The sequence below is a fragment of the Artemia franciscana genome, chromosome 9 (genome assembly GCF_032884065.1).
Source record: "Artemia franciscana chromosome 9, ASM3288406v1, whole genome shotgun sequence".
NCBI lineage: Eukaryota > Metazoa > Arthropoda > Branchiopoda > Anostraca > Artemiidae > Artemia > Artemia franciscana.
Window position 1 is genome coordinate 9871118 of NC_088871.1, and position 23999 is coordinate 9895116.

The 23999-nt window shown below is 33.6% G+C and overlaps 1 protein-coding gene across 1 annotated transcript in view; it reads right to left on the reverse strand.

Moving 5' to 3' along the window:
- Positions 1 to 23999, reverse strand: part of LOC136031563 (galactosylgalactosylxylosylprotein 3-beta-glucuronosyltransferase S-like) — a gene marked incomplete at its 3' end in the record, with an annotated part of 221092 nt that overhangs the window by 174150 nt on the left and 22943 nt on the right. The window contains 1 exon segment of the mRNA XM_065711232.1: positions 2834 to 2993. Within this exon segment, the coding sequence (XP_065567304.1) occupies positions 2834 to 2993 (160 nt within the window).

Sequence of the window (23999 nt, forward strand, 5' to 3'; positions counted from 1 at the left end):
CTGATTTTAAATATATAAGTTTCATCAAATTTAGTCTTTGTCATCAGAAGTTACGAGCCTGAGAAAATTTGCCTTATTTTAGGAAATAGGGGGTAACACCCCCTTAAAAGTCATAGGATTTTAACTAAAATCGCACCATCGGATTCAGCGTATCAGAGAACCCTATAGAAAAATTTCAAGGTCCAATCTACAAAAATGTGGAATTTCGTATTTTTTGCCAGAAGACAAATCACGGGTGCGCGTTTATTTGTTTTTTTTCCCAGGGGTCATCGTATCAACCAAGTGGTCCGAGAATGTCGCAAGAGGGCTCATTCTAACGGAAATGAAAAGTTCTAGTGCGCTTTTTAAGTGACCCAAAAAATTTGAGGGCACCTAGGCCCCCTCCCACGCTCATTTTTTTACGAAAGTCAACGGATCGAAATTTTGAGAAAGCCATTTTGTTCCGCATAGTCTAAAACCATAATACCTATATCTTTGGGGATGACGTACCCCCCACAGTCCCTGGGAGAGGGGCTGCAAGTTGAAAACTTTGGCCAATGTTAACATACAGTAATGGTTACTGGGAAGTGTACCGACGTTATCAGGGGGATTTTTTGGTTTGGGTGTGGGGTTCAGGGTTGGGGGCTATATCGGAGGATATTTTCTTGGAGGACTATTTCATGATGGAAGAGAAATTCAATCAAAAGGGTACAGGACTTTCTAGCATTACTATAAAAAACAAACAATGAAAATATAAACATGAAAAAGTTTTTTCAATTGAAAGTAACGAGAAGCATCAAAACTTAAAACGAACAGAGATTATTACGCATATGAGGGGTTCTAAAAATACTTTAGCATAAAGAGCGAGGTATTTAGGAGGAAATAAATACTTCACTCTTTATGCTAAAAATTTTTTAAGTAATTTCAACTATTTATTCTACGGCCTTTCTGATTCAGGGGTCATTCTTAAAGAAATGGGAAAAAACAAGATTTAGTGTGAAGAGCGAGGTATTAACGAGGGGACCAACCCCCTCCTATATATAATCAAAAATATAAGAATATAAAAGTTTGTTACGTAAGTTAATTCTTAAGTTGCGTATTTTTTTACTAATAAAAAAGTTCGTTAAAAATTAAAAGATCTAGTTGCCTTTTTAAGTAACCGAAAAATTGGAGGACAACTAGGCCTCCTTCCCCAACCCTTATTTCTCAAAATCGTCTGATCAAAACTAAGAGAAAGCCATTTAGCCAAAAAAAAAATTAATCTGCAAATTTCATTTTAATAATTTATGTACGGAGAGCCAAAATCAGACATGCATTCATTCAAAAACTTTCAGAAGTTAAATAAAAAAAACAAGTTTTTTGAAATGAAAGTAAGGAGCGACATTAAAACTTAAAACGAACAGAAATTACTCCTTATATGAAAGGGGTTTTTCCTCCTCGACGCCCCGCTCCTTGCGCTAAAGTTTGATTCTTTCTCGCAACTCTACTTTTTAAAACAATAGAAAACTTTAGCGTAAAGAGCGGGGCGCCGAGGAGGAAAAACCCCTTTCTTATAAGGAGTAATTTCTGTTCGTTTTAAGTTTTAATGTCGCTCCTTACTTTCATTTCAAAAAACTTGTTTTTTTTATTTAATATAAAAAATTCACAATATCTGACAAATATAAATAGAGATTTTTGCCAGACAGAATCAAGAATTTCTATATTCAGGAGCAGATTAATTCGATCCATGTCAATCTTTGAAAACCATTAAAGCTTTACCTTATGTTTGTTCATTGTTGTATGTGTTAAATCTGGTTTAAAAGATACTATTAGTGGAAACCGGTCCAATAATTAGATATTGAAGGAACCAATGATATTCAAATCAGTAAAAAGTGGCCACATAGTCTAGACCTGCAGTATGTGATGAATTGTTAATATTTTTGAATATTAAGGGTTTGGTGGTACAATTAGCTCATTAGAGAAGCACAAAAAAACCACAGATAATAAAAGCACGAAGTGAAACTGCCCATTCAGAAAAAAACTGCCATCGCCGTTAAGGTTCCAAACAAAAGTACAAGCAATATTAAGGTTTTTAACCTGCTTAGTGCACACTTGCAATTTCTCATAGGCTTATGCAAATTAATGTTCCAATTCATCTTGCTTTTAATGAGTGGGCAAATGCACGCAATGCCTAAGCAAGACCCTACCCTTACTGCTAAAAAAAATTATCGCTAGAACTAAGCAAACTTGACAGAATTCACGCTGAAACTAAAGTTGTCACGCCTTAAGACCTTCAGGTCTTCAGGGATGAATACATTTTGTGGAAATAGAAAAAAGGCAAAAATCTCTACTCATATCTAAAAGACTAAAACAAGGATGGGTGAGAAATACATTTTATATAATGTTGCAGAAGCACACCTTCTATTACTGACATTGTATTCAATGAGGCTTTAGTGGATTAATAAAATTCAACTGAAAATCAAATAATGAGGATTTAAAAGATATGACCAAGAGCAGGCTAATTCAGGAGGGATACAAATATTACAATTTGGAAATCATACTTACTGACTTTTATTTTTTCAAAGAATATGTTATTTTTAATTGAATCAAAATTTAACCAAATTAATTTTTTTCAGAATTTCCCATTTATTCGCGCTTTCCGGCCTGGAAGTAAGCCAGAATACAATAATCAAAGCTGAAAAAGAAAAATTTTCTCCGATTGAACAATTACCTTTGTGACTATTTAGCTTTTTTATTGGCAAAAATATCAAACAAGCTTATTAAAACATTAAACTGGATTTATCTCCAGCGAAGACCAAAAGTACCAACCAGAACACATAAGATTTAATAGTTTAAAAAGTTTTGTTTGACTCACCTTTCCTAGGGCTTTCAATATATCCGATAATGTTTTCCCTATTCTGGGAATTCTTCATTGCTTTGTTTAGCATCCATACTGTAATAATGACACCCACAGTACACAGATACAAAAAAATCTTGACTACACAACCAGGATTTTTCCTGTCACTTGTAATGGCCTGAAAAATTTTTAAATTTTTCAGGGTGCTCTTTGACATCAGTATTGAATAAAGGAGTATTAACTAACAAGACAGATTTCTGATGTTTGCCAAAAATAAAATTATATATTTTTTTTGTGCTGAGATTTTTAAACATTAAATTTTTTTTTAAAATACACACCTAGCAGAGTCAAATTTTCTGTATCACTTATATTTTTTAAATATAGCACTTTAATTCTATTAATTAATCACTCTATTTATCCACTCTATTTTATCCACCCCAGTTTGTTTATTAAAGAAGTAAAATAATAAAAAGCTAGTTCCTTATTTTTTCTCATATTTAAATATTTTACTCTTAAATTTTTGGAAAGCATTTATGAATAGAATTTTTGAAAAAGGCAAAGAACTTAGCGATTTTAAGAAAAAGCAAAGTAAGTCCCTGCATAAGAAAGGTGATTAGAGGGATTTTGTAAAATAGAGGTATTAGTTTAGTTTTTTTGGTAGGAAATAGTTTAGTACGATGATACTTTTTAGACTTAGAGATGCTGTAGACAAAGCCTTAAGAGGAAAATAGTGATATAATTGCAAAGGTTGATGATAAGTCGACCAAATTTTACTCTTAGCTTCTATTGATTAGTTCTTGAGTCTTCAAACATGTTTAGTCCTCAGTTTTATAGTTTATGGCCAAGCGTCTGTCTTATACTTATATAATAGACAAAAAAAACTACATTAAACAATTAATTGCTTTAATTTTTTCTTAACGAGAATAACACCGCTGCAGTTCAGATAGGAATTGAGGCAAGTAATCGGTTTCGTATTACAGCAGTAGTAAAGCAAGGTTTCATTCTATCCCATCTATACGGATCCTTTCTATAAATTGCGTCTTAAAGAGCATAGCAAAGACAATAGAAGGATACGGAGTCAAATGAGGGACAAAAGTATCCCTAGACTTACATTATGCTTATAATTTAAGCATCTTGTTTTAGATTGATGTAGCTATTCTTACTTCAATGATTTAGATGAAACTGTGAGCAAAATTAGGAATCTTTTGGAGATTATGTGAGAACATAAGGCAAAAATAAGTTTAAAACTAATGTTAAGAAGACTAAGTTGCTCAGGATAGGAATGAGTGAAGATGAAAAGATGACTTTGGGAAGCAAAAATGTCGATTAAATTGACTTCTCTTCTAACCTAGGTTGTAGCATTAGTAAAAACTCTGGATGCAGTGATTATTTTAATAGATTAGCCTAGACCCAGTGTGCATTATCGCTATTGAAGGAAAGTTGGGAAAAATAGGAAGATATGTTTGTGAGCCAATTACAATAAATTTATAATATTAAAATAAATAAGGAATTGTAATAAATGAAAGAGCTATGTTATTAAATATGAAATATTAGTAGAGAGTTTTGTTGGAAAAAAGTTGTGGAAAGTACCAAGGATTTCCCCTTAGTACTTTTGTTGGGATAGTGAATTCTAACATGGCCAATATTGGGTAAGGGCCTTAGCTTACTGGGTGAAGGTAACTAAACACGGTTCCTATGGTAGACATCAAGGGCAATGAACCAGTACAATTAAAATTTGAATCTTTTTTAGAAAGGAACGAGCAATATGAAAACAATTACATTCTTATATCTACAAACAAAAAGTAAAGAGAGATAAAACTAAAAAAAAACAACCTCAAACGAGACTACGGCCAGTAGAGAGAAAAGAGATGAAAGACTAAATTAACGCGGATATTTCGCCTGTATCTAAACTAGGCGTCCTCAGCACAAGACAAAAAGAAAAACACTAAACTAAAAACAAAAAAAGACACCACCATTAATAATAAACACAACTATCGCTACTGATCCACGTAGGGAAAAGAAGCTATTAGAGTTACTTTAATGAGAACATCTAAGCAACTGAGGAAAAAATTATGAAAGTCGAAACTAAGTTAAGAATTCTGTTGCAAATAATCCTCTTGTAAGCTAACATTGAAGCAACTCTTTTTGATACAGTAGGTAATATTGTCCCCTGGGGATTATGTAAAATTTTAATTCCATTATTGACTATTGGCTGTTTTTCCGCTAGACAATCATAAATTGGGTAAATATTTAAATTCTCCGTGTCTCTATTTATTGAAAGATTACCAAACATGTATTTTTTTCTATTTCTATAGCCTCCCTCGCCCATTGAGACAACCCCCTATCATTAGAAATAGCTTTAGCCACATCAAATTGAATAAATTATTCCGGAGGAATTAATGTATGTTCAGCCAGAGCCGAAAAAAAAGTTTCAGGAGGCATTCTTAATTTTTGATTTTTTTTTTTTATTGAGTTGCGATGCTCAATAAATCTTTCAATAAATTCTTGGTGAGTTCTACCAATATAAAACTTTCCACAAGAACAAGGAATATTATACAACCCACTATCTAAATATCCCCGGGTTAAATCCTTCCCATAATTAAGGAAACCATCAAATGGTCTCACTACTTGGAAACAAGTATCAATGTTATGTTTACGCAAAATTTGCTTAAGCATCTCCCCCAAAATAGGTACATAAGACAAAGAAATGGAACTTTTCCGCATATTCAATTCTGTATACTTTGAAGCTCCAATAACCCTATTGTTGTGTTTAATGCGTCTATTTCTCATTATTTTATGAATGAATTTAATCGGGTAACTAATACAAAATAAAATATCCCTCAAATACAACAATTCGGAGTCTAAAAACTCCTGGGAACAAATTCTGAAAGCTCTATCCACCAGTGCAATCACAACCCCTTGTTTCACTGAAATAGGGTGGCACGAGGGAAATTTCTAATACCTATCACTGTGTATAGGCTTTCTATATAATGAGGACAGTAAATAAAAATCACTTTTAATCAATAAGATATAAAGAAAAGGTAGTTTGTCACTTTCTTCAAACTCCACTGTAAATTTTACATTTTTATCAAAAATATTTAAATGTTTATAAAAAAGGCCTAAGGACTCTAAACTGTGTTTCCAAATGCAAACCAAACCATCCATATATCTGCCCCAGAAACAAGAGGAAACCCTAAAACTGTGTATGTTGGAGGTTTTAATATAGTCCATGAGGAGGTTTGCCAACAAAGGAGAGAGAGATATCCCCGTTCCAAACCAAATACATGTTTGTAAAATTCACCTCTAAAACCAAAATAAAGAGAATACTTATTTGCAAGGATAGCCAACTTCATAATGACTTCAATCTCCAAACTATCCATGGTCACATCTTGTATCAAACCAAAGTGCTTTTTTAATTTATTCCTCAATATATCTTCAAACTTTTTCAAATTACAATTCGAATACATGGAAACCATATCAGAACTACAGAGAATTGAATTTTCTTCCAATGTGAAATTTTTCAACTTATTAGTAAGATCAGATTAATTTTTTAAATATAATTTTTGCGTTCCTAAGAGTGGACGCAATGCCAACGACAACCACTTTCATAATTTTGCCACAGGTGATGAGGAAGTTGATATAATGGCACGGAGGGGGACTCCCGTCTTATGAATTTCGGGTAGACCATAGATCTTAGGTGCGGAACAGCCTCTTGGATAAAATTTATTATAAAATTGTGGGGTAATGTGTAAATCATTTTTCATTGACTCCAACATCTTTCTTATCGACTTTACATATTTATCCGTAAGATCAAAATCCAGTTTTTTGTAAGTAGCGGTATCAGAAATAATTGTATTCAATTTGCGATAATAATCATCAGTGTCCATAATTATAATAGTGTTGCCTTTGTCTGCCCTCGTGATAGTAAGGACCTTATCCTTTTTCAAATCAGAATGTATTTTGATGTCATTTGTTTGTGATATCATTTTCAATTTTTCTCATGTTAAAAGTGTTTAGTTTCTTTACAATTTCAGCTCTCAAATCCTGAGGAGCATCGACTTTATCAATAGAAGCCATAATTCCTGACTCTACCTCAGAAATTATTTTGAATAAAAAATGGGTATGGGAATACAGAATCTAAAACCCTTCGACAAAATTGCCTCTTGTTGACGGCTAAGAGGTCTAGAGGACAAATTCTTAGTGGCAGGACCCAGAAAAAAACGAGGATAAAAGATATCCGAATCCTGAAACTTCTCAAACAAAAGTCTGTTGAACTTATTGACCAAACGGACCTTTGACATAGTAGCAATAGTATGCTACTATGGGAAGGCGACCCTTAGTAGTTGAACTAGCATGGAAAGAGTTTTCTATTCCTAACATTCCAACAAAACATACCATACCCAGAAGAAACATCAATGAAACAGAATCCAGTGCAAATGCTGTATCGTTTACCAGGCTAAAATTTCGTAAAGGGCCGCACTTCCTCAACGGGCAACACTCCTCAAGCAGACAACCTTTTACAGAGACCTATTCCATAACTCTGGATTTTACACCCAACCACAGCAACTCTCCTACAGAGGATCCTTCCACGATGGTTTTCTGCAATGTTTTTGCAATATTACCTATTAATGAATGAAGGTTTGTAACACAAGTGACATGTTCACAGGCCTTGGATCCTTTTGAATTTGATTAAACATATAAGGCACCTTCCTTCTCTGCATTTTCTTACTGGCCCTGGTCAAGGGTGCTACAGTTTCTACTATGAACTCCCAGGGACTAGGTTCTCCCTAGGTGCACTCCTCTTATGGAGCCACCATATATATCTGTAGAGCTTTCAATTATCTACCACTTGGGGATACTCTGAGTGGCCTAGGGTAGGTTCTTGCTGTGACATAAACTCAATTTCAAATTCATCCAATAAAAGGAAAATGAAAATATATACGTTTTATATCTGCAATTGAAAACCATTTTTTCAGTTAAATGGGTAAAAAAAGGATAATTTCTTTATGATATTGTTAAGTCTTATAGAAATGGTTAGCAGAAAGAAAAAGTAATGGAGGCATTTTTCGGGAAGAATTGAACCAAATTTGATGAAAAGCTAAAAAAAAAGAAAAAACCCAGAAATAAGAAGAAAATAGTCGGATTGATATTAAAATTCCATTTAGGTCATTACACGGGTGATTTAAATCCTGGGCTACTTAATCTTAACTTATGGAAGCTGCCAATTCAATTTCTTTTTTTTTATACATTCAATCTGCCTGTGTTTACACTGGCCCAAACCCTCTGCAAACTTTATTTTTACTTACACAGATGTTGATAGTTTTTGCTTAGAATTCAGATATTGATGCTGAAATTGACATTGGTAAATAAATTGCCTTATTTCTAAAACTGTATTAGATGACCAGGCTTAGGAAATAAGTACTGCAAAATATTGTCATTTTAGTATTGACGGGAGGATTGAGTCGCCTCTAATTATATGTTTTATTGGTGACACAGTTTGTCAAATAACCAGATACATATGATAGCCCTTACTAACCCCACAAGTATTACACCTGTCCCCACCCCCTTCTGGTTGTAATATCAGGGCTGAAACAACCCTTGGGATCACCCGATCAACTTAGGATATTCTAGTAGAAGACCAGTAGTTGCATAAATGACACTGACCCACTTACACCGGCACTGCCAGAAACTTCATTGGTTATGCTATGCTGTGCACAATTTTGGTAACAAGGAGAACTCCAATAGTGAAACATTGATATTTAGTCAAAACCAAAGGTTTTGGCCTAATTTACAGTCTATTAAATATAAGCTCACAATAATATCTTAAAAGAGTAGAAACAAATTTAAAAATAATTTTTGTTTTGAAGTGTGGGTACCATTTGAAAACATCTTTATGAATTATAATATTAAACTAGTAATTTGCTTGAAAAACATTAAAGATTAATTGATCGTTGACAATTTTTCACAAAATATAAACGGAAGTAAATTTAACCATTTGACGAGGTATTTTGATGCCATACAAAAGATTTTTACTAGCTGAAGTTTTAAGTTATGTCAAATAGAAAAACAAGGTCTAGGTCTTTCAGACGAGGAGAGGGCTAACTGATTTAGATATTGATTAACAAAAATTACTGCTGTAAAACAAAGAAAAACCTTATTAGACTCAAAGTAAACGGAACTCCCACTAGAAGCATCCAAGGGGATTCACAATTAAGTGAAAACCTAAACCACAACTAAGTGAAAATTTGACGAAAGAAGAAATCAAAGTAGACCAAGTAGTAGGAGTAGTGTGGGCTCAGTATCTAAAAAGGGATTACGAAAAAGTAATAAAGTATATATTACGTGAATAATTAATTATTTAATGCAGAAAAGAAAAGTTAAAGAACAGAAAGAGGGGTGAGATAAAACAGAAAGAGACAAAGAAAGTAAAAACAAGAGAAAGGAAAACTAAGGAAGATGGAAAAGAGAGGGGCAAACACAGGAAAGCTAAGGTATCAATAAAGGAGAAAGACGGATTAGCCAGAGAACAATAGGAAGAGGCAGAGAGAGAGAAGAAATGAGGTCATTAACAGATACAAACACTGGGAGGTATTCCCAAACTCCATAACAATTGTCTAAAATAGATTTAATACAAGCCACAAACTTTCAACCGATGAGAGAAAACCAACATACATACTTATATATCACTAATTTTGAAAGAAGTGCAGAATTAAACTGGTTGTCAAAGGAACAATTGTCTAATAAGATGCATACCAAGCTAAATCACAAGGTACAAACTGAGCTTTGCCGAGGCAATACAAAAAAAATGTCAAAAATAAAAAGTAAGTGATTTTTAGGTTATTTGAAATACCTCTTGAACACTTTTGACAAAAAACTTTAGAAAAGAAGAAGAAAGAAAGTCAGAAGCCCGGAAAATAAGTTAGAAACCTTGACAACCTGGTCAGAAAACATGGACTAACAGGTTTACAAGATAATTACTAGAGTTAGGTGTGTATACAACTATCGAAAATACTGAAGAAGTAAAAGGAAAAAATCAAAAAATCGCTCCATAAAATTATAATTGAAAATATTTTAGAAGACACGACAGGTATCTCAAATAAAAATTAAAGAATTTGACCGGAAACGATTTCAGAATTGTCAAATTAAGCATTATGTTGAAACAAGGAAAGAAAGCATTAGGTACAATAAAGACAAAACTAAGAAGTAATAAGAACGATTACCCATTAAAAAGATAAAAGTAGATGGGATCAATATTGACAAACGGGGAAACGTACAAACATTCCAACTTCGTTGGGCATTATACCCACAATTACCCAGATGAGGAACTTCAGAAGTCTAACTAAAAATAGAATTACTGTCAAATAACCTGTTTTAACTGTACTTAAATAAAAAGAATTTTTTTTCAAATGAAATTATGGAGCAACATTAAAACTTAAAACGTAGAGAAACTATTACGTATATGAAGGGGGTCGCCCCTTCCTTAACACCTCGCTATTTACGGTATAGTTTCTTAGTACTTTTGAAAAGCGTTTTACTGTTCTAGTTAAACGGCCCTTGTGTTTCGGTACTCATTCTTAAAGAATCGGGATGAAATTCAAAATTTAGCTTCAAGAGTAAGGTGTTGAGGTGGGGGAAACCCCCTTCGTATACGTAATATTTTTTTTAAGTTTTAATGTTGCTCCTTGCTGTTAGTTGAAAAATTATATTTATTTAATTTCTGATAGTTTTTTTAAGTAATGAAAGGAAATCTGACCCCACCTCCACGAAAAAACACCCTTATCATGAAAACATTCATGGAGACACTTCAATCAAGGTGAAAATTTTCCCCAGAAATTTACTCTTATCTATTCCGCGCGTAAAATTGAGACTGAAAAGAGAAAACTAGACACATAAAAGGAATTTTGTATAAGAAATCTGGCAAATTCCGGCAGTGTGTAATTTCCCCTGACAAGTTCACTCTCAGGAAACTTCCCTCCCCATGGGAAATGACTGCGTGGGAAAAACCCCGGCGTAGAATTTGCCCCCCCCCAACCCGAATTTTTATTCAAGCATCCAAATAACAAATTCTATGCGCAAACAATTGGCAAATTCTACACCTTAAAAACTTTATCCTCTCTTGCTTTGGGGGAGGGGGTTGAATTATAGCCAAAGGTATATTTATTCGCCTTTTTAATTATGATGAACAAAATGGCTATCTCAAAATTTTGATCGGGCGACTTTGGAAAAAAAGTAAAGGGGGAGGTAGCCTAGTTGCCCTCTTATTTTTTGGTCACTTAAAAATGGCACTAAAACGATCAATTTTTTTTCGAATGAGCCCTCGTCCAAAATTCTACAGCCAGTATGTTAATATAATCACCCCTGTTGAAAAAAAACCGCATCTGCAATTTTTCTTCTGGCCGAAAATACAAAATTCTACCTTTTGCAGATAGGAGCTTAAAACCCATAGATTAGGGTTATCAGATACGCTGATTGTTCTTATTTTCTCAGTCTCGTAACCTTTGATGGAGAAGATTAAACTTAATTAAATTTATATATTTGAAATCTGCATAAAATGCCAATTCTTTTAATATATCTACAAGTATCAAAATCCGTTTTTGGAAACCTTTTTTTAGAGTTTCGGTATATCAACGCTTACATCCCTTTTATCTCTTATACGTGTACCTTATCATTTATTGCAGCTTAAATATGTCAGATCTGACAGAATTTTTGAGTAAATTTTTTATTATAAAGAAATATTATCTTGTTTGAAAGAAGCTGAAATATAGAGCTGTTCCGTTTGAACGCATCAGTATTGGTACTCAACAACCAATCTGGTTAGCAGATACAATTTAAAGACTGTGAAAAACAAAGCTAAATTCTGGCTTCGAGTTTGGAATGATTGTGGTCGCCCACGATCAGGCTTTTTTGTGAATTCAAAATATTAAAGCAGATTACAAGAAGTATCTTAGGTCAGTAAGGTATTGTGGCATGGATTTTCCTGTGAATAAACGTGAATGGCGTAAAGTGATTAATTCTGAAAGGCTTGAAAATGATTATTCCGGCAGTGATGCCATACAACCATCTATCTGGCAGAGGCATTATTCTTCAGTTATTCTGTTGTTAACTATTCCGTACATGCCAAGTATTCTCGTCTCATTACACCTTTCCTTTCCATCCGTATTTCCCAGTGACATGCAATTCCCACTACATGTTCTACTGTATGTAGTGTTATTAAGAATTTCAAGTCTGATTCTATTGATATAGATGGGATATTCAAAGTTCATCTTTCGCAAAGTTGTCCTGCACTTGTTTTACATTTACATTTACAGTTTCAGATGTGTATATGCACATAGAGTGTTCCACAGAGTTTCATGTGTGGCACTAGAAGTTCAATATTAAACGGGGAAAATCTCCTACTGATTTTTGTTCATACCGGCCCATTACTGTTTCATGTAATTTAAGTAAATAACTTGAATATATTCTTCCCAATATAATTTCTAGGACTAATGAAGGAGCGAACCAGTTTGATTTTCGGCCCTAGGGTGGGTTGTCAGTATCCTTATCGTATTTTAGCATTTCCTCTTCTGGATAATAATTCTAAGAGTAAAAGAATTTATATTTGTGTTTCAGATCTTTCCAAAGCATTTGACAGTGTAATCCATTCCCAGCTTTTTTATTCTCCTTATGTTTCAGGTGTTAATTTTTCAGTTATTCTGCTTCTGCAGTAATGGAATTCTAACTTTTTCCTTAGTTTGAAATCTTCTCCAACTACTACTATTAATGTTAAAAGAGGCGTAAGACAAGGTGGCGTTTTTTAACCTATAGTTTATAAGATTTGTATTTCTGGCGTGCCTGCAAGAATATCCTCTGCGTATTTATCTGATTTTCCTGATGTTTCTTATCTGGCTTATGTTGATGATTTGATCCTAATTAGTTGGATCAGGACCGGTCTCTCCAAAATAGTATCCTCTGTTTCCAATGCTTTTTCTGGGATTGGCCTTTCGTTGAATAAAGAGAAGTGTGTTTTTATCTTTCGCTTCAACTTCTTCAGCTCCTCTTAATTGCGACACTTTCTCAATTCTGTCTGTTGGTTCTTTGCGGTGGTTGGAAATAAGCCTTATTTATAATCTTTCCAATTCTCGTCAGCGCACTGTTTACGAGATTTCTAAAAAAATAAATTTGGATATTGGAAAATTGTTCCCAATTGAGGGAAATATAACAGACAGGCGCTGGCAAAACTCTATTCTACGCATTGCAATCAATCTGGAATGTACCCTATCTTGAGAAAAATTTATTTAAAAGAAATCCAGAGTAGTTATTTCAGGTACTGTAAGTTTCTTCTTTTCATTCCTCATAGGATACGTAACCTGATTCTAATTGATAAACATGGTGTACCTGAAATATAATTAAAATTAAAAAATCTACAAAAGAAGCTCTCAGGTACTGTTCTTGATGGGCTTTCTCCACAACATCATCTTTTAAAAAAATTTCTAATGTTATCTTTCGTTGGTTGACTTTTCTTCTTTTTTTGGGGGAATTTTATTTCTTGTTTGTATTTAATGGTTTTTTTTATATCTCTATAGTTTGTTTTTATGCGTGTCTGTGTGCTTGTTAAATTTTTTGTGTTTATTTAATGTAAAAAAAAAAATTTATAGTCATTATTTTTCGTTTTTTGTATGTTTTGCATTTTTTTTGTATTTCATTGTTTTTACTCCACGTTTTAATATTTTTATAGTGTTTTTAGGGGTAATAAATAAATAATTAGTACTATTATCATTATTGAGCCGAATCTTTCCTTACTTCAGTTTGTTACCACAAACTGTTTTAACAGCAATTTTCTCAGATTTCGCTTTAGGTTGCTAATCCATATATAAGGGAGTTGCTCACTCCTCAGTACTTCGCTCTTTACGCTAAAGTGTTTGTGAATTTGGAAAAAGCTTATTATTCCTATTAAACGGATGTTGTGTTTCACAAGTCATTCTTAAATAATTGGAACAAAAGAAACATTAGCGTAGAGATTGAGGTACTGAGAAGGGGGTAACCCCCTAATATAAGTAATAATTTCTGTTCGTCTTATGTTTTAATGATGTTTCTGAATTTCAGTTGGAAAAAACTTTTTTTTATTTCATAACATCCACGAGCCGAAAACATGCAGTATCTTTTCTTTCTTATTGTTTGTAATATAATGCTAGGAAATACAGCACCTCCTTCCAGTAAATTTTCTTTCCCCATGAAAAATTCCTTCCTTGTAAAAGTCTTTCCCTCCCCCCCCCCCCCTCACAAGTAGAATTTACCCCCGAAAATGCTTGTTTACTTCCCAGTAACCAATACTGTATATAAACAATAGAAACAGATCATAGCTTGCTGCCCCTCTTCCGGGTACTCTGACAGACTATGTCGTCCCAAACAATATAGTAATTAAATTTTGACTATGTTGAAAAAAAATTACCATCTCAAAATTTTTATTGGCGTAGTTGTACTCCAATTTTTTTATTGCTTAGAAAAGGCACTAGAACTTTTAATTTTCGTTCAAATGAACCCTCTTGTGACATTCTAGGACCACTGGGTCAATAAAATCACCCCTGGGAAAAAAACAACAAGAAATAAACAAGCATTGGTGATCTCTCTTCGTGCAAAAAATAATAATTCCAATAATACTGCAGATAGGAGCTTAAAACCTTTACTGCATTTATCTGATATGCTGAATCTGATTGTGTGATTTTTTTAAGATTCTCCTGTTTCTCTTCTTTTTTTAAAAATGAGGTGAATTTTTCTCAGGCTATTAAATTTTGATGGGTAGGATTGAACGTTATTAAACTTATATATTCGAAATCAACAGAAAAATATAATTCCGTCGATGTATCTATTTGTATCAAAATTAATTTTTTTATGATTTCGGTTACTATTGAGTGGGGTCGCTCCTTACTTACAGTTCGTTACCATGAAATGGTTGAGAAAATCTTAAAATACGCCACGAATTTCCAGGATAGGTATAGACATTTCAAAATAGCTAAAGAACAAGGGACGATGACAAGGGATATATTAAATTGATCAATCCATAGATCATAAAAAAATAAGACAAATAAAAGAACCACATGGTTTAGAAGCCACAAAAATAAAAAAGTTTGTAGATTTGCAGAATCACACATGGTATATGGAAATGTAAATGGAAAATTGTCAGAAGTACCTTTTGACTCGATCAGTGACTAAAGATATATAAGGAAAAATTTAAGAGAGAGAACTGATGTAAACCATGAAAATAAAGTTGTAATATTACACAAAAGTAATATTAGAATTCCGAGCTTTGGTGATATCATCTTTATGTTGTTGTAGGCGTTTCTCAAAATTCTTGTGGGTTCTCCCTACATAGAATTTGCACAGTCGTATGATATTTGATAGACACCTCTTTGGTGAGTAACTGGAGTCTTATCTTTACCAGAATTTAGGAGATTTATGATTTTTTAATTATTGGTAAATACAACATAAAGAATATTTTGTGTGCATACTTTTTTAAGATTTCTAGTGATTTTTGGGATATATGGGAGGTAAATTATGTTTTTGGGCTCATCGGGATTCTCACATGGTTAATTATCGTCGATTTTATGGGAGTGTTTTTTTCACTCTACGGTTAATTGTATTATTAATAAATAAAAGACGATACCCATTTCCAAAAAGTATGTCCCTGATAAAGTCTAGTTCAGCTGTGATGTAGGAATCAGAATCTTTTAACTTGTGGGGGGGGGGGAGTTTGATTCAAAATGTAAATATCTATTGTTTTGTGTTTGGTTTTCTGTAAATAATAAAATTGAGTTCATCTAAGTTAGGAATAATTAGAACATCTAGGAATGAGATATTATTTGCAATTTCAATTTCTAATGTAAACTGTAAATTCCTATCATATGTATTAAGGTGATCTAAAAAACCCCTAAATTCATTTTGCCATTATTTCCAAAGTTATATTACGTCATTCATGTAACGTCCCTAAAAAATATGTTTAAAAATACATGAATATAATGCCCAATTTGCAATATGCTCTACATAAATATTTGCCAGGAACCCGGAGAGAGGCACACCCATGAGTAAGTCATTTATTTGTTGGTAGAAAAAATTACGGAATTGGAAATACATTGAATACTTGTTACAAAGTTTAACTAAGGTCATTAAAACCTCGCAATCTAATTCTGTTGCTAAAACTGCTATTCAGCTATAATTCTCATTTATTTATTTTTCTAATAATTTCTCGGATTCTGCTACATTAATATTTGTTTACATAGACACAATGTCAAAGCTACTTATAATTGTATTTTCTGAAATATTTACATTTTGAGTTTTTCAACTGAATCAAACGAATTACATATATAAGATTTTTGAGAAAAAAGCAAAGGTTTAAAGGCTCTACATAACCATTTTCCAATGTTGGAGGCGGGGGCGTTCGTACAAGCTACAATTGGCCTTAAAGAAATGCCTTGCTTATGTAATTTTGGTAGACCATTAAATTTTGGACAAAAGCTGCCTTGGGGGAAAAATTTATTATATAATTGTAGAGTATTTTTACCATTTTGCTTAAGATCTTTTAATTCTTTTGTTAGCAAACTGATCAGTATGATCCTGGGTTATATTTTTATATGTAGTTTTGTCATTTATATGTGCATAAATTTTTGTGTCGTAATCTTTCGTATCCATGACAACCAAAGAATTGCTTTAATGTGCTTTAGTAGTAATAATGGATGGATCTTTGCGGAGATTGGATAGAATTCTTAGGTCAAGCAAATTATCTGGTTTTATATTGGCGGGAGGATAAGCCTTTTTTTTGTAAAGTGTATCAATAAGACAAGCCTTAACTTCGTCTGGGTTGGAAATAGATGAATAATATTTGTGCAAAAAAGACTCTAGAAAGGAAATCAAATCCGCCACAGGAACTTGTTTTGGAAGAGAAGAGAATTTTTGACCTTTTTCGAGAGTGTGAATTTCCGATGGTTCATGCGTTTTAGAGGACAAGTTAACCATAGGCGGTCCAAGAGAAAATCTTGGAGCGTACATAGGGTTATTTATTGAAGACTCATTTCGTAGGTTTTCCAAATTTTTTGATAAGTCGTTCCCTTGATAAGCGGAAATCATGACTAAATAAATTTTGTTCCAATCCAGCAACCTGGTTAAAATCAGCAGAAGACAAATTTTCGAATAAAAACTTTTCTAGAGATTTCCTTTCAGAGGAAATAATGTATCTTTTTTGTTTTTTATCTTTAATAATGTGTATTAATGTTTTTGATCGTAATGTATGAGCAAATTGCTCTTCTTTTTGGGTATTTAAGTGTAATCTGATTCTTAAGGACTTGGGAATAAGATTTTCAAATTTTCAAGATTCTAAGAGTTTTTGTTGGTTAATAATATTAGCGTGTTTTTTGCCTAAGCTAATGAAGTAAAATATATCATTGGTCAACTGCTCCCCGTAAGCGAGACGTAAATAATGACGAAGACGACACTGCCTTTGCGTCACAAACACCAAAAACAAGAAGAACAATAGGGAATTTCTTAAGACAGTGGGAAACAAATTAGACTGAATATTTCGGCCCTATGTCCAAGGGCCGTCCTTAGCAATACAAATAAGAAAAAACAACTGAAAAGAGGATAAAATCAATAAAACGAAAATGAACAGTTTTTTAAAACATTCCCAATATCCTTACCTCAGCGGAGTTCAACCAGGACTGATAAATAAATAGTTATGAAACGAGGCAATTCATTGAAATGAAAGAAAATGATTTAAAAACACGTTTTTAATGCCAGCCTAGACTTTTGCGCTGCTTATCTTATAGGTCTATTTGTGAGAGGTTCTGTGTTAACATCTTTTGTTTTTTTTTAATATTTCGTAAGGTCATTTTTAATTCAATTTGTGTATAGAAAATTCAGTGAATATTCTCCTAAATCCCTATTCAAGGAAATATTATTATTAATATTAAGTCTGATTTCAATTGCTTTTCGAACTACTTGCTTTATACCTAAATCATTGATAATAATGGCCGATTCTTCAAAAAGATTTTGTGGCTAGGATTTTCGAAAACATGGCTGCTTAAAGCAGAATCAAAAGAAACAGAAGTAATATTAGAAGTCAGAGCTTTGGTGATATCATCTGTATGTTGTTGTAGGCGTTTCTCGAAATTCTGGTGGGTTCTCCCTACATAGAATTTGCCACAGTCACATGGTATTTGATAACACATCTTTGGATAGTAACTGGAATCTTATCTTTACCAGAATTTAGGAGATTTATGATTTTCAAATTATTGGTAAATACAACATACAGATTATTTTGTGTGCATAATTTTTTAAATTTCTAGTGATTTTTGGGATATATGGGAGGTAATTATTTTTTCGGGCTTATCGGGATTCTCACATGGTAAATTATCGTAGGACGGGAGTCAGTGGCTTGACTCTGTAAGCTTAGCCAGAGTCTTCCCAGCTTTAAATGGGTACCTGGAGAAATCTGGGGAAGGTAAACAGGAAGGGTATGCGAAAGCACAGGATGGTTGGCCCCCAACCCCACATTGCCCTTCCTGGCTGAAGGGCCAAGAAACGGAGATCAGCACCGCCGGTAGGGACTGTAAAGTCTATATATATATATATATACATATATATATATATATATATATATATATATATATATATATATATATATATGATATCATATTTATCATATATATGATATCATACATATATATATATATATATATATATATATATATATATATATATATATATATATATATATATATATATATTATATTATTGATGTTAAAAGTAAAGATCACCATCTAGTAGTGTCTAGGGTTAATTTAAAGCTGAAATTTCGGAAGAGTAACTCCCTCCCGGAAAGTTATGATGTTGGTAGACTTCAGGATGAAAATTTGAGAAAAAAATTCCAGGAACAGTTGAGTACTAAACTTGAGGGTTTAAAATTTGACAATGTGGAAGATGGATGGAATAATTTCAGAAAAACAATTTGTGAAGTTGCTGATGGTGTCCTAGGGAAGAGTGCTAAGACAGCAACTAGGAATATTAGTGAAAAAGCTTTAGGTTTAATAGAGAGTAGAAGGGGTTTGTATAAGAATTATCTGAGCGATAGGTCGTATGAAAACAAAAGGAATGTAAAGAAAGTGGTGAAAGCATTAAAATATGAACTAAGGAGATATGAAATGGAGGCGATGGATAAAATTGCTGAGGATCTGGAAGATGCGGCTAGACGGCATAATAGTAAAATATTATACTGGCATGTTAATAAATTGAAAGGGAGTAGCCGATCCGGACTAGTCCCAGTTAAAGATAGAAATGGGGCCACAATTAGTGATAAGGAAAAAGTTAAAGAAAGATGGGTGGAACATTTTGAGAATGTGCTAAACCGAGATACAGTTGCAGGAAAAGATATAGATGAAAATGAAAAAGTTTGTGATACCTTGGATTTGAAGGAAGATTTGTTTAGTGAGGAAGAATTAGCGACAGTACTAGAAGGATTAAAAAATAATAAGGCCCCAGGTGCTGATAGTATGATTAATGAGTTCCTTAAATATGGTGGCTCTGAGGTTAGGAATAAGCTACTGAAGATTATGAACATGATTTTTGAAAAAGGGGAAGTACCCAATGATTTTAGGAAAACCTTAATTAAACCACTGTATAAGAAAGGTGACAAGAGTGAATGTCGGAATTATCGAGGCATTAGTCTGGTCTCTGTAGGTAGCAAATTACTGAGTAATATGATACTTTTTAGACTGAGACATGCTGTAGACAAAGTTTTAAGGGAACAACAATGCGGTTTTAGAAAAGGTAGAGGATGTGTCGACAATGTTTTCACTCTTAGGTTAATAATTGAGAAGTCCCTTCGTTGTCAAACACCTTTGGTCCTTAGTTTTATCGATTATGAGCAAGCTTTCGATTCTGTTGATAGAACAGCGTTAACAAAGGTCTTATCGTTATATGGTATACCAGAAAAATACATTAAAGTGATTTGCGCTATGTACGAGAATAATACTGCTGCGGTTAATGTAGGAAATGAGGTTAGCAACTGGTTTTGTATTAAATCAGGAGTTAAGCAGGGTTGTGTTCTATCCCCTTTTATATGGATCATTTTGATGGACTTCGTCTTAAGGAGCACAGGAAAGGCAATTGGAGACCATGGAATCAAATGGGGAGGAAGAACGCTCCTGGACTTAGATTATGCTGATGATTTAAGCATATTAGATGAAAGTGTGAGCAAAATGAATGAATTTTTAGAGGTTTTCCGAGTTCAGGGTGCTAGAATAGGTTTGAAAACTAATTTTGAGAAGATTAAGTCACTAAGGTTAGGAATAAGTGAAGATGAACAGGTGACCTTAGGTAACGAAAAGATTGATCAGGTTGGGAGCTTCAGTTACCTTGGTAGTATTATTAGTAAAGATGGTGGGAGCAGTGAAGATGTTAAAAGTAGAATAGCTAAAGCTCAGGGTGTTTTTTCACAGTTAAAAAAAGTTTGGAAGAATAGAAAGATAAGCCTACAAACCAAGATTAGAATATTGGAAGCTACAGTGATGACAGTGGTCAAATATGGCTCTGAAGCATGGACACTCCGAAAAGCAGATGAAAATTTACTAGATGTTTTCCAGAGAAATTGCCTACGGATTGTTCTGGGTACCCGACTGACTGACCGTATTTCAAACAGTAGGTTGTACGAAAAGTGTGGTTCAATCCCGCCTTCTGGGGCTATAATGAAAGAAAGGTTGAGATGGCTAGGCCACTTTCTACGGATGAAGGATGACAGATTACCGAAGGTTGTCCTTTTTGGCCAACCGTCTGGGGCTACACGGAAAGCAGGACGTCCTTGTCTGGGTTGGGAGGATGTCATAAATAAGGATTTAAAGGAAATGGGAACTTCCTGGGAGGGTGTAAAGAGGGAGGCTTTAAATAGATTAGGTTGGAGGAGAAGCGTGCGTAGCTGTGTTGGCCTCAGGTGGCTTGGTGCTGCAGTGAGTTATTAGTAGTAGTAGTAGTAGTAGTATTTATCTCAACGTATATTTGCGAATTATTTGTTGTGGGAATTCATCAAGTATTATCGAATCCATCCCACCGTCATACATGTAGAGCATTGGAAGGATTTAAGGGAACTCTAATTTGTATGCTTTGGTATTTCGTAAGAGATGATGAAAATCAGTGGGACAAGATGCTTCCTCTGGTGCTTTTTGCCTATTGAGAAAGACTATATTAAGCTAACAAATTTTATCCAGTCGAATTTCTACATAGGAAAAATCCTAGAGGAAAACTAGATATTCTAAAGTAATTTCAGAAAATGATGGAAAAGATGTTAAAACAGTGAAAATATACTTCTTATCACTTCGGAATAAACTAGAGAACTATTATGAGCTTGTTAAGCCAGCATAGGGAAAATACGCAAAAAAACAAAATATGGTTTGGTAAACCAGCCCGCATGTGCAAATGCAGAGAAAGGGCTGAAACCTCCATACTTTTACTCAAGGGCAAAATTAAATTGGAAGTAAGATTAAAAGGACCATTAGCAGTGATGCTGTAACAGGAGCGAGATGAACCTCATTGTATATACCATAAACCTCATTTGCATATACCGTAAACCTTAGTTGCATATTACAGAGGACATGTCATTAGTGCATTCCAGCTGGCATGTCATTCATATATCTCTGTCTGGACAAGTTCAACATATATTGAACCTTCACCGAATAAGAGGATTGACCACTTTAGTATACCAGTTTATATGAATACAATTTGAATGGTAGAATTGGGTGTAATCAGAGGAATGAATACTTAAGTAGACCGTTTAATTTGATTTCAAATTGGACTAATTAAATTCATAATACAGTATTGAACTTTACTTGACAGCATTTATTAAGATAGGCATAGTCTAACCACTGGTATTATAATATTTATGCAAATAAGCGCTTATGTCAACAATTTACGTAGAGAGAAAATATGGTCATCAAAATTCCACATCCAAGGGCCCCAAAAGCTCCTCTCAAAACTCTTTTCACCCTCTTTTTTAAACTTAGAATTATTTTTTTACTTTTGAATTTTTTTTACTTTGAAATTGTTTGATCTTTGTTTTACATGTCTTAAAATGACAATAAATATACGTATAACAAAACCAATTCCATTATGATGTTTTCGAAATATGAAATGAAGATAATATATATAGCTTCAGATAGCTTGCTCCTCCTTGAGCTGCATCCGAGATCATCTGAAGTTTCTTCTGCCATGGGCAGACTGAACGGTCACCTCTGGTGAAAACCAAAAAACTGTCATACAACTAAATTGCAGATCTTCAGCGCCCTAGTTGGCTCTGTGATGTTTCACGGAGCTGAGATGTGGCAAGCTTCAGCTGCAACACTCAAGAAAATCGAATAGTTTCAGTCGAAGAGCCTGAGGAGGATCGAGTGCCTACAATGGTCTGACCCTGTCAGCAATGAGAGACTTCTGCTGCTCACAAAGCAGTTTCCGTTTTCCACTCAAGCAGCCAAGAAAACCTTACGATGGTTCGGGCACCTGCTTTGAATACCACCACATATACCCACAAAGATGATCTACAACTTCGACCCTATCAAAGCCGGTTGGAAGTGACCTCGTGGCCAAACGAAGAATTGCTCTCTAAGCCGAGTAGCTCCCAGCAGGAGACATAAGTCAAGTAAGTGAAGTGAATTTTACTATTGGAAAAATAATATTTGTAGTGATATATTTCTTTTTTTACTTATTTTTTTAACTTTAAAATTCTTGCATTATTTTTGTCTTAAAAAACCAGTGTAACAATCAAGAACAGAGACAATAAAATGAGATTTGAATCGATTTGAACACTAAAAGTACCAAAGACAGGGGTAATGAATTGAGTATTTGATTTAATTTGATCTGTTAAATTATTATTAACAATTAAAATGAAATGGTGTTGAAACAGTTAGATCATTAAAATTAGCAAGAAGAATGAAAATTGAAAGGACGATATGAATCGATATGATAAGTGAAAATACCAAAAACCATGAAAAGAAAGAACAGATTTAATGAGATTGATATGTAAGAGTAATAAGAACAGAGAAAAGTGCATGAGATTTGAATTCATTTGACCACTAAAAATGTTAGCAACAGAGACAATGAAATGAGTACAAAGAACCTTAATGGTTCTTTTTACTTTTGGACTTTTGGAATTTTAATCATTTTAATTAGTAAAAGTATCAAGAACAAAGACAATAAAGTGAAAGTTGATTCGACCCACAATTACCAACCACAGAAAAAGTTAAATTAGTATTCGAATGAATTTGATCAGTTAAAGTATCAAGACTAATGAAAATGAAAAGGGTTGAAACGGATTGATCACTAAAAGTATGTAAATAAAAGGGTTATTTGAGTCAAATTGATCAGTAAAAGTACCAAGAACCATAAAAACAAAAGCGAGATTTGATCACTTTGATCCTTAAAATCATAATGAACAGGGACAATGAAAGGAAATTTGAACCGATTTCACCAACTGAAAGTATTAACAACAGAGCCAATAAAACGAGTATTTGAAGTATTTGAGTATTTGAATTTCACAAATTAAAGTGCTAAGAACTGTGAGAATGAAAGGGTTTTTATCGATTTTGATCTATAAAAGTATCAAAAACAGTGAAAATGAAACGGGATTTGAGTCGGTTTTATATTTAAAAGTGCCAAGAACTGCGAAAATTAAAGGGAACTTTAATTGATTCAATTTGAAAAAGTCTCGAGCACAGTGAAAATGAAACAGGACTTCAATAGGTTTGACTAGCAAAAGTGTCAAGAGCGGAAAAAAGGAAAGGAGATTTGATTTGATTTAAGCACTAAAAGTACCAACAACAGAGAAAATGTAATGAGTAGTTGAATCAATTTGAACAGTTTAAGTACCAAGAGCAATGAAAATGAAATGGGGTTAAAACAGATTGATCAATAATTTGAATTGATTTGACGAGTAAATTTACAATGGACCAGGAAAATAAAAAGGGGTTTTTAATCGGTTTTATCTGCAAAAGTCTAAAGAACAGAGATAATGAAATGAGATTTGAATTGTTTTGACAAATAAAGGGACCAACAGCAGAGACAATGAAATGACTACTTGAATCAATTTGGACAATATAAACAGCATCTGCTGAAGCCCTGGTACCTCCAGCCAACCCACAACTGTCCTGGTACCTGCAGCTAACATGCCACACCCCAG